Source organism: Myotis yumanensis, unplaced genomic scaffold (genome assembly GCF_028538775.1).
Source record: "Myotis yumanensis isolate MYYU_CA2020_CCGP unplaced genomic scaffold, mMyoYum1.0.hap1 SCAF_3, whole genome shotgun sequence".
In the NCBI taxonomy this organism is placed as follows: domain Eukaryota; kingdom Metazoa; phylum Chordata; class Mammalia; order Chiroptera; family Vespertilionidae; genus Myotis; species Myotis yumanensis.
In genome coordinates, this window is record NW_027223754.1 from 176,739,735 (window position 1) to 176,751,930 (window position 12,196).

The window sequence follows — 12,196 nt, forward strand, 5'->3', positions numbered from 1 at the left end:
GAACTCTGGCCGCCCGGGGACGCCGCGCCCGGGGACAGACCGCGGCGGCGAGCCTGGCGCGGGCGGCGGGCGCCTCGGTGTGTGTGTGTGGGTGAGCGGCTCCAGTCCCGGGATGGGGGGGTGGTGGTGGCTAGAGCGAGCGGGGCATGCGCAGTGGTGCGGAGGAGGTGGCGATGGCCGAGGGAGGCGGGGGGACTGCTGTTTATTTGCAGCTGGGCCAACTCGGAGGCGCAGGCGGCGGCGGAGCGCGGGGCGCCGGCGGCCGGTCCAGTGCCCGCCTCATCATGCCCGAGCCCACCTCCAGGCAGCCGCCGCGCGCCGCCGGGGCCCCGGCCGGGGAGGATGCCAGACGCCCGGGAGAGGCCAGGGCAGCGGTGGCGGCGCGATGGTGGTGACCAGCTCTGCCCGAGGCGGCGGCGGCGGGGACCGCGCGCCCTCCCGGCGGCGGGACTGCGGACTCGCGCCGGCCGGTGCGGCGGCGCTGCTGGCCGGGGCGAGCTGCCTGTGCTACGGCCGCTCCCTGCAGGGCGAGTTCGTGCACGACGACGTGTGGGCGATCGTGAACAACCCCGACCTGCGGCCCGGCACCCCGCTCCGCTGGAGCATCTTCACGAACGACTTCTGGGGCAAGGGCATGGCCGAGAACACCAGCCACAAGTCCTACCGGCCGCTCTGCGTCCTCACCTTCAAGTGAGTCCCCGCCTCGCGCTCGCCGCGGTTCCAGTCTCTTCACTCCCCCTACGCGGGCTGGGCGAAGTTGCGGGACTGGGTTGGGGGGCGTTTCTGTTCTTGCCGCCCCTTCCCCTCCACGCCTCGCTCCTCTCCAGACTCTCCACGCCGCTCTGCTCCGTGGACCTCCGTCCCGCTTCTCTGGGCTCCGGGGCGGTTCGGGAGGCGCGGGCTGGGGAGTTGGGATCGAGTTTCTCAAGAGTCTGCGCTCCGGGCGGGTTCGTCTATTGGAACACGACTGGGAGAGGGGCTGGGGGAGCTGTCTCCGCACACCCCACCCCTGCTGGAACGTGGTCAGGGGAGACCAGTGCGGGGCCCCAGGAGTTCCGAATGGGTGGCTGTGGTGGCGATGCTTCCAAGTTGGGAATTTCTCCGAGGCGTTTAGGCAGCTTTGCGGATGGGGACTGTCAGTGCCTGAGGGGTCGCGTTCCGAGGAGATAAGGCAGGACCCCTGAGTTGCTAGGGCTGCCTGAGTTTTGGGGAGGAGCAGGGGAGCGCGCAGAGGATCTTCCCCGGCCCCCAGCCTGGGCTGCTCCCGGAACCTCTCCAGTCTGCGGAAAGAACCCCGATGTCGACTTTAAAAGGTGCAAAGCAAAGGAATGCAGAAGCGTGGGAGCCTCTGGGGATCCTGGCGTCCCAGTCGAAATAGTTTTTCTTTTACAACCTCGGAGTCATGATTCAGCATTTCTGATGTGAATAACGTGTAAAAGGGGACCCGAGGGAACGCCAGTGTTTTGTAGGGTGGAGATTTTCTTGAATTTCAAAGAGAGCTAGCTTCAGACGGAAGGGGCGAAAGACTGCTGTGAGGGAAGTGCTATTTCATACATCATGAGCTTGACTCCGCCGCTTCTAATTTGACTCAGCATTGAAGCTGGTAATGTGTCGGATAAAACTGTTGAAATCAGGTTGGTTCTGTATCATCAGCGTTCTGAGCCTTTTCCAACGGGTGTAATCTGAACCCGTCTTTATGGTAACGATTATTTGAGACGGGATCCGCAGTTTGAAAAGCCTGCCCAGGCCTGGCGGCGAGGGTCCCTTGACAGGTGTCTCTGAAGACTTAGAAAAGGAAACCATAGCAATTGGCAACAACCCATGGGTTTTTGACTTAATTATTTCCACTGCAAGTTTAATGTTTTAAGGGGGGTGAGGAAATTGCACATTTGACTCTGAAGAGAATATTTCATAAACATTTGTCCTCTTGGAAAGTGGTTTTGGTTTTCAGCCGAAAGTCAAAAGCCCATGAATTGTTGCCAATTGCTATGGTTTCCTTTTCTCAGTCATCAGACACCTGTCAAGAGACCTCACTCTGGCCTCCAGCTAGAGTTGCTCAGTACTTTCAGTTTTCTGAGTGTTTCTTTAAAATCTGCTAAGATGGCACAAATATAAATGTTTAACTTCCAGACTGACCTGATTTTTAATTTGTTACACTGAGGGCTGGTGGTTAATTTAAGGTGTGGAAGCTCACAGCATGAGGTGTGCGGGACTTACAACTGCCACGGAGACCATCTAGGTCCCTGGTCTGAGCATTTTCCATTTAGAAAAGGTCAGTGCCAAATGCTTCTGCCCAGTTGGTGGAGGGTGAGGAAGAGTGTTTTCACTTCTTGACTTTGTAAAAAGCTTTTATTTATTTTTTAATTCATGCAGGAGATGGCAGGGGCAGAAGAGAGGAGTGTGGGAATGGAGTAGACCATGAGGCAAGGCCTTTGATAAAGAGGAAAGTTAGTAGGGATATGGCAGAACAGGGGCAAAGGAGAAGGAGAGTTGGGGGGTGGGGTGGGCAGAGAGCATCTCTTGGAATCACTGGTTGTAAGAAGCAGCTTGGTGTCTAAGGTGCATTGCTCTTTGTATAGTGCATCTTACTGGCTATGTAATGTATACTTTTAAAAACAATTATTTTGAGAAGATTGAGTTGCAAATCTGGGGTGCAACCGAGCACTAATTGGAAAGGGATGGGTGCCTCTTCAGAAACAGAAAGTGAACTAAACTTTCTGTACTCATAGGTATTGATTTAAATAAGACCTGGAGCCCAAGTTGTGGGCTTGATCCCCAGTAGGGGGGTGTGTAGCAGGCAGCAGATCAATGATTCCCTCTCATGGGTGTTTCTATTCTTCTCCCTTCCTCTCTTTCTAAAATCAATAATAACACACATAAATAAATAAATAAATAAATAAATAAGACCTGGAAGTTTCCTTTACACAGTCATCTGAGGTGAAACTGATGCAATAGCCTAAAGCCAGGCATGTATAAAGGATGACATAAACCATCCTAGACCCACACAGCTCTAAAGATTGTTGCAAGGAAGGGCAGAAAACATCACACTTATTAAGCTGTTCAGTGTGAACCAAGCATTGGCCTTTATGACTTTTATTTTAGGTAGTTGGTAAAAACACAGAGTAGCCTTTTACATATTTTCAAACTACTATAACTATATCTAAGTTAGGCCTGTGTGAACAAAGATCTTAGAGAATTTAAAACCACTGTACAAATTTTATTTATTTAATTTATTTATTTATTTTTATTGTGGTAAGAACACTTAATATGAAATCTACCACCATAAGTTTTTAAGTGTACAGCACAGCATTGTTAACTGTAGACACAATGCTGTGCAATAGATCGCTAACACATTTCTCTTGAGTAATTGAAACTATGCACCTGTTGAACAGCAACTGCTGTCTCTCCCAACCCTACTGTTGGCAACTACCATTTTCCAAGCTGTTTCTGTAAGTTAGACTGTTTTAGATACCTCATAAGTGGATGTCTGCAAATGGCAGATTTTACTTAGCATAATGTCCTCCAGGTTCATTTATGTTGTGACAGATGGCAGGATTTCCTTCTGCTTTTTAAAGGCTGAATAACCCATTGTATGCACACACCACTTATCTTTATCCATTCATTTGACATTGGACACTTCAGTTGTTTCCATATCTTGATTATTGTGAATAATGCTGCAATGAACATGGAAGTGCATATATCTCTTTAAGACCCTGACTTCAGTACCTTTGGATATATACTCAGAAGTAGGATTGCTGGGTCATATCATAATTGTATTTTTAATTTTTTAAGGAACTTCTATCCTGTTTTCTATAGTGGCTATACCATTTTACATACCTACCAATAGTGTACAGCAAGCATGTCAAACTCACGGGCCGCATGCCTCATTTATTTGGCCCGTGTTAGCCTTTGAGTTTAACATGCTTGGTGTACAGGGTTCCAATTTCTCCACATCTTTGCCAACACTTATCCCCTCCATCCTAACAGGTGTGAGGTGATATCTCATTGTGGTTCTGATTTGCATGATTAAGTTTTGATATTAGTGATGTTTAGCATTTTTTCATATATCTGTTGGCCATTTGTTTGTGTTCTTTGGAGAAATATCTATGTCCACCCATTTTTAAATCAGATTATTTGTTTTTTGTTCTTGCTTTGAATTATAAGACTTTCTTACATATTAATAACATGACAGGTATAGGGCTTACAAATATTTTCTCTCTTATCCCATTGGTTGCCTTTTCATTCTATGGGTTGTTTCTTGTGCTATGCAGAGGCTTTTTTGTTTGGGTAGTCTCATTTGTCTAATTTTGCTTTTATTGCTTGTGTTTTTTGATGGCGTATCTAAAAAACCATTGCCAAGCTTAATATCATGAAGTTTTCCCCTATGTTTTTCTTCCAGAAGTTTCAGAGTTCCAGGGCTTACATTTAAATTTTTAATACATTTTGAGTTGGTTCTTGTGTGTGGTGTAAGATATGGGTCCAATTTTATTCTTTTCCATATGACATTCAATTTTACCAGTTCCATTTTTTAAAGACTGTCCTTTCTCCATTGTGTATTCTTGGCACCCTTGTTGAAGATCATTTGACCCTATAGGCCTGGGTTGATTTCTGGACTCTCTGTTCTTTTCCTTTGGTCTATATGTCTGTTTTTATGCAAGTACCATACTGTTTTAATTATTGTATCTTTGAAGTATATTTTGAAATCAGAATGCTATATTTCCTAGCATTGTTCTTCTTTGTATATTCAGTATATTTGTGGTTCAGTATGAAATTCATGATTTTTTTCAATTTTTGTAAAAAAAGCTATGGGATTTTGATAAGGATTACATTGAATCTATAGATGACTTTGGGTAGTATGGGCATTTTAACAATATTAAGTTCTCTCATCCATGAACATGTGATGTCTTTCCATTTATTTATGTATTCTTTAATTTTTTTCATCAATGATTTGTGGTTTTAAGTGTACAAGTTTTCCACCTCTTTGGCTAAGTTTATTTTTATGTATATGTTATTCTTTTTGATACTATAGTAAGTGGAATTGTTTTTTTTAAATATGTTTTTATTGACTTTAGAGATAGAGGAAGGGAGAGGGGGAGACAAAGAGAAAAACATCTATGTGAAAGCTGAACAGTAATTGGTTGCCTCCTGCATGCCCCCTACCTGATATCGGATATAGAATCTGCAACCCGGGCATGTACCCTGACCAGGAATCAAACCAGCAATTTTTTGGTGCCCAGGACAATGCCCAACCAAATGAACCACACCAGCCAGGGTGAAGCTGATTTTTTGAATTTGAATTTGTATCCTGCAACTGAATTCATGTATTATTTCTAATCACTTTTTGCTGGAGGCTTTAGAATTTTCTAAATATAAGATTATACCATCTGTCAACAGGCATCATTTTATTTCTTCCTTTCTGATTTAGGTGCTTTTATTTCTTTTATCTTGCCCATTGCTCTGTTTAGGACTAGTAGTACTATGATGAGTAGAAGTGACACAAGTGGGCATTCTTAACTTGCTCTTGGTCTTAGAGGAAAAGCTTTCAGTTTTTCACTAATGAGTATGATAAGCTGTGAGCTTTTCATACATGTTCTTTATTATGTTGCAGTAAATTCTCTCAAAACCTAGTTGTTGAAAGTTTTTTTGTTATTAAAGGGTGTTGAATTTTGTCTTTTATTCTGCATCTACATATGATGAGCATGTGATTTTTATTGTTTGTTAGTGTGGTGTGTCACCTTAATTGATTTGTGTATGATGAACCATCTTTGTGAACTAGTGACATGATTCACATGTTCTTAATATAGTGTAAGTCCTTTGGTAGTTAAGATCTTGGCAAATATTTTCTCCCACTCTCTAGATTGTCTTTTCATCCTCTTCACAGGGTCTTTCCTAGTGCAAAACTCAAATCTTTTTTTAATTAAAAGTACTATATTACCTTTGATTCAATAAATCAATGTTACACATTTGGAGAGCTGGAAATTCCCATAAGAATAAACAATAAATAAAGAGGCATAATGCTTGTAATTACAAAGGTGCTTGCTTGTATACAAAGATACTATGCGCAGTTTTTTTCTCAAATAAGAAATGGGCTGAATTTGAAATGAAGAAATGGGTTTATCAGAGTGTCTATTTTTTACCAGTTTGCAGGGCAGGGCACAATGGAAAATGAAGGCAGCTTATCAAGATGTGGTGGCTTTGTTTTAGCTATCCTGGAACTAAGTTCCTTTCCTGAACTGTACTGGGTTAGAGATTTAGAAAGTGAAAGTGAAATGGCCATGTTTCCATTCAGAAGGTCGGTGTAGGTTTCAGTGCTACTGCAGTCTTAGAAGCTCTGGATGCTCTGCCGCTGGTGTGAGGGGTTAAAGCTGGGTCCACAGCTCCTCCAGAATGCTCCAGATCTCCTTTCCTGGGAAACCTGGTGAGTGTGCAGCTCTGGGGGAAAGGGTATTAATCTGTTTGCAAGCCATTTGCATCATTAAAGTTAGAGCCTCAGAGGTTGTGAGAAGTGGAAGAATACTCCAGCTCATGTTCATGGGTTCCCTTCACCCTCCCTTTCCCTTACTTCAAGTGCATCCATCCTCCCTTCCCAAATGCCTGCTGGCTTTCCATTTGTCTTACAGACACAGAGCAGCCGCCTTCCAGAGGCCATCGAACCAGCTTCCACATTATAAAAGGTCAAGTCTCTATAGTAAATCCCTTCTGCTCTATCATTTCTGGTGGTTCCACTTCTCTGGCCAAGCCTTAACTGATACAAATGGTCATCTTTTTGTGCTCCTTGAAGTGAATTTAGAATTCTAATGAATTTCTGTTTCTGGTCAAATTTTCCATTCAGTCTTTTGATAAGATCATTTCCAAGGGCACATAGGAATATTTTTGGACCATTGTAGAGCAAAGTCAAAACATCTGTGAAAACTTAATCTGCAGCAGTAACCTTTTTTTATTTTGCTTCTTTATCCTTCACTGGCCATGACCTGGTTTTAACTCTGGAATCAGGAGAAATGCATTATGTCACTCTGTATATCAGGCGTGGGGAAACTTTTTTCTGCCAAGGGCCATTTGGATATTTATAACATCATCCATGGACCATACAAAATTATCAACTTAAAAATTAGCCTGCTAAATTTGGTCCAACATTTAATTAACTCACCCCTAATGCCTTGGCAGGGCCAGACACTGAATTGACACAACACTCCCTCCCCACCCCCCCCCCCACCCCCCACTTTGAAAAATGGCCTTGATTGATTTAAAAGGTGCTTAGCTTGTTAGGTTTATTTCCTCCCTAGCCCCTTGCTCTTGAAAAGAAGCTCCTGCTGGCTGGTTGGCAGTGCCATTCAATATCAGGAAGCAACCAAAGCTTCCTCAACAAGAAGGAACCAATGGTTTTTCTGTTTTAAAGATGGGGAAATGAAGGCAAATTAAAGGACCTTAAACTCATTCTCTCTCTGTGTTTAGGCTATTAGATCCTAGTGTTCTACTAGTTTTCTATAAAGTTTTATTTTTTTGAAGGCTTTAAATGGAAATGTAAGTCATAAGAGTGAAAGTGGGTGGTTTAAAATGTCAGAGTTAAAAGATAGAATATCTTAACATGTGCAGCTGTAAGGATTTGCAGCACTTTAATGTTTGCATCTGGAGAGTTGTTTTTGCATCAGTTTGCATCTTTTAGTCACAAATGATATGGCAACCATGAAAATCAGCTTTATCCTCTATGCTCAAAACCAAAAGGAAATGGTGGCATGTTCCCTTTGGCCCTGTTCCTTTTGATTTCACTTGTATGGGAATTCATTTTGAGATAGGTTACTGCTATAAGACTGGTAAGTTTGCTTTCTAAATCTGTGATAGGAGATAAGTAAAGATTATTCAGGATGTTTGATTAGATTGTCTAGGATGTTCAGTGGTGGATATAGCCAAGGAAATATGATTGAAGGCAAAAAAGATTTTGTAGAGAAAATTTTTAAAAATGGCTTCTGAAAATTCCATGCTGAACTAAGTTTATTGAAGAAATTTCAGGAGTGGGAGGAGGTTGATCATTGCCTGTGAGCACATGCTTTAGATGTAAGATAGGCTTTACACTACAGTCTAGACAGCCGTGGGTAAACTACGGCCCGTGGGCCAGATCCAGCCCGTTTAAAATGAATAAAACTAAAAAAAAAAAAAAGACCGTACCCTTTTATGTAATGATGTTTACTTTGAATTTATATTAGTTCACACAAACACTCCATCCATGCTTTTGTTCTGGCCCTCCGGTCCAGTTTAAGAACCCATTGTGGCCCTCAAGTCAAAAAGTTTGCCCACCCCTGGTAGTAGTATAGGAGGGATGGAAAATGAGAGGAATATCTATATTTTGTTAATCCTCACCCACCTGAGGATATTTTTCTATTGATTATTTTTTAGAGAGAGTGTAAGTGAGAGGGAGATACAGAGAGAAAGAAACATGGATATGAGAGAGACAGAAACATCTATGTGTGAGAGAGATATCGATTAGTTGCCTCCCACAGGTGCCCCTACCAGAGCCGGGGGATTGAGCCTGCAACTGCAGTACGTGCCCTTGACTGGAATGGAACCCATGACCCTTCAGTCCAGGGATGGAGCTCTATCCACTGAGAAAAACTGGCTAGGGTGAGAGGAATATATTTTTGATTCCTGAAGGTTTTTTTTAAAAGGCTAGTTCTTTATTTTTTATGTCTCGGTTGTCTGACAACCCTTTCTTTTTCTTTTTCTAAATATATTTTTATTAATTTCAGAGAGGAAGGGAGGAGAGAGAGAGATAGAAACATTAATGATGAGAGAGAATCATTGATCAGCTGCCTCCTGCACACTCCTCACCCGGAATCGAGCCTACAACCCGGCATGTGCCCTTGACCGGAATCAAACCTGAGACCCTTCAGTCCGCAGCTTGATGCTCTATCCATTGAGCCAAACTAGCTAGGGCGATTCCTGAGGGTTTTTATATGTGAATTTCTGAATGAAGGTTTGGAGAACATCTTCTGAAGTAGTTTTTTTTCCCCTTCCATTCAACAACTGTCTTTTCTATCTTCCTTTGTAGCTACATTCATATTTTTCCTAACTTTGAATATGTGGTCATTCCACTTAAAAAAGAGGTGAGGAATGTTTGATCAAGCCAAAATGATGGCAGTGTTCCTTTTCCAAACGATAACAATGGTTTCTGTGCTACAAGGCCCTGTTGGATCTGATTCCTGGTCACTTCTCAGACCTCTAGTCTATCAACCTCATTCTGTTTACATCAACATTCTATGAAGAGCATTACTTTTCCTTATATGGGCCCAACCTGCTGCTACCAGGCCTTTGCACTTGTGTCTTCTTCCTGGAATGCCTTCCCTAGATCTCTGCCGTTTTGCTCTCAGCTTCTTCTCACCTTCAGCTTCTTCTCAAATGTCGCTTCATCACAGAGCCCTTCTCTGGCTACCGATCTAAAATAGCAGACATTCATTCCTCCAAGTTTCAGCCTTACTCTCTTACCCTCTTTGCCTTACTTAGTAGCCCTCAATGCTACCTGGCGTCCTATATTTATTGTTAGTTTTAATCTCCTCTCTCGACCCTGTGAGCTCCAACAGCTGTATCGTTAGCACCCAGAATGGTTTCTGGCATGCAAAGTAGGGGCTCAATAAATTACTGTTAATAGAATGAATTCATCATTTTCGTGAATACTTGACTTCTTCAGGTAAATATTTAGGTAGGACTACACCTTTATAATGTAGAGGGAAAAGTCTGCTTGACTTATTTCTTGGCTTATTTACTTTATTTATCTTCCTCTTTCAAAGGGAAAGGTGGAGGCAGGCAAGGAACCACAAGTGGTTCCAGAGGGGTCTGCTTACTGGGTGGTGAAGAGGCAGCTTTGATTCTGAATGGGGAAGTGTGGCTCTCTATTGTAATCTGCTGGGAATGTGACATTTGAGAATAAGGGTCTTTAGCACTTTTGTATCAAACTCCTCTTGCCTGGCGTACTGCAGTGTGATGGTAGTTGGATGCTTACCCTGAAGTTTAAGGCTGGACACAGCAGTTATACCTTCTGAGGCAATTCCCAGAATTACACTGAGTTCTTTCCCTGCTCTGCTTTCCATGCCCTGCTCTCAGGGGACTAACAGTCATCCATGCCAGTGTCTATTTTCTAGAAAGAATGGTCATTTTCCCCCCAGTCAATGAGGTTGACATGAATAATCATTTCCGATTGTGTCAAATGGAGTCTAAAGACCCAAAAGTACTTTCTCAAAGGAATTATGATGACTATGACTTCCTCTCACTGAGTGTACAATAAAGAATTTTTCTGGTCTTTGACCCAGGTTCCTGGGAAGGAGATTCTAACCCTTGGAATTTCCGGAGTGATAGGTGAACATTCATTGTTCATGGTGGGCCCCTGGGGCTACACCTGAGTTTATGCTAAAGAGGAGGTCACTCATGGTGGGCCTCTAGAGAGTTTCAAAATGGGGGCTGGCCATGCTGGAAAGACCAATCATGTGATTAGAGAGTTGGGACTTAGAGTCACATGATATAAGCCCTACCTTCTAATCTCCTGAAGGGGAAAGAGGTGCTGGAGACTGAGTTTACTCAAGTGGCCAATGGGTCCGTCAGCTTATGTAATGAAATCTCAGTTTAAAACTCAACGTTGAAACTTGGTTGAGCTTCCCTGGTGGGTAATCTGATATCTGTATGCAGAGAGGGTGATGTGTCTGAAGACATGGAAGGTTTTTCTCTAGGACTCTCTCAGATCTCACTCTATGAGTCTTTTCTTGAGACTGATTTTTATTTGTGTTTTTTATAGTAACACTATATAATCCTAAACATAGTGTTTTCCTTAATTCTGTGAGTTGTTCTTGCAAATTATTGAATCTGAGGGAGTTGTGGGAATCCCCAAATTTGTGGCCAGTTTGTCAGACATGCCAGTGGCTTGGGGACCATTGAAGTTGCATCTGGTGTCTGAAGTGAGAGGACTCTTGTGCAGGACTTTGTCATCAACTGTGAAATCTGTATATACTCTGGGTAGTGAGTGTCAGAATTTCATGACATCCAGGAACTCCTGTAAACACGTACCTTTAAAAAAATTTGCTCAAAATTGACAACTCAGTTAGAGTTATAACTAAGTATATCATACTTAGTGTTGATCTGTTAATTTTCATTATTTGCTGCCTCTCTTTTTGAAGATTTTCTTCAGGAACTTGTCTAGATATGGTTACTGCTCTTCCTATCCTCAGTTTTCTCACTCTTTCTTTGATGCACTGAGTACTTATGAGATAACTAGGGACTCAATGCACGAATTCATGCACCTTGAAAGGAACTGTGGATCGCGAGGCTGCAGTGCGCACAGGGGTGGGTCTCAGCCCAAATCTGTGCCCCTGCCTGGCCCTTCCCACCACCCCTTCCGTCCCCTTGCTCCCATGTGCTGGCCCCACATGCACCTGCTGGCAGCAGCTGCTCCCCCAATCGCCTCTCAGGAGCAGGAGGAGGTGGAGAAGCCTTCAGGGGTGATCAGGGCTGCCAGCTGCCCCTCACACCCGCTGATGGTGCCTAGCAATCAGGGCCAGCGCTGGCAGCAAGTGCAAGTGCCTGGCAGGACCGCCATGCATGGGAGCAAAGAATTTTCAGTAACCCCCAAAGGCTTTCCCCGATGACAGTGACCAGCACCCCACCTTGGTCTGGCGTCCCCACTCACCTGCTCCACCATCCTGCCATGGCCGATGCCTACCATGTTCCGCATGCCCCCTGGTGGTCAGCACACGTTGTAGTGACCAGTTGTTCAGTTGTTCCACCGTTTGGTCTATTTGCATATTAGGGTTTATATATATATAGATAGTGACAATAACTGCCCATTGGGGTATGGTCTCCTCCTGACCAGCTCCCCTTCCTCTGTTCTCTCCCTATAACTTCCTCACAGTGAGGTGAAGATGTGATGTCTTGAGCTCAAACAAACATCATGAATTTTGCTTTTGCCTCAGAGCACCAATCTCTCCTCTGTCCTGCTGCTTATATTGGTACCTTTCAGTAACATCCTTTGGTTCTTTAGATATATTAACTGATGATGATTTACTGATTTGTTCCTGGTACTGAGGGAAATGCAGAGAAGAGCAACCAAAATGATTAAGGGCCAAAGGGATTGCCTTAGAGGAAAAATGAGAAGAACCAGATGTTGTTATTTATTGGTTGAATGATCTAAGAGGACTATAGAAACCACTTGCAAGCATTT

At 43.6% G+C, this 12,196-nt stretch overlaps 1 protein-coding gene across 1 annotated transcript in view; it reads left to right on the plus strand.

Moving 5' to 3' along the window:
• The first annotated feature begins 229 nt into the window (after positions 1-229).
• TMTC1 (transmembrane O-mannosyltransferase targeting cadherins 1) overlaps positions 230-12,196 on the plus strand; it is a 227,314-nt gene continuing 215,347 nt past the window's right edge. The window contains exon 1 of the mRNA XM_070410488.1: positions 230-690. Coding sequence (XP_070266589.1) covers positions 386-690 — 305 coding nt within the window. The 5' untranslated portion in view covers positions 230-385. The remainder of the gene's footprint in view (positions 691-12,196) is intronic.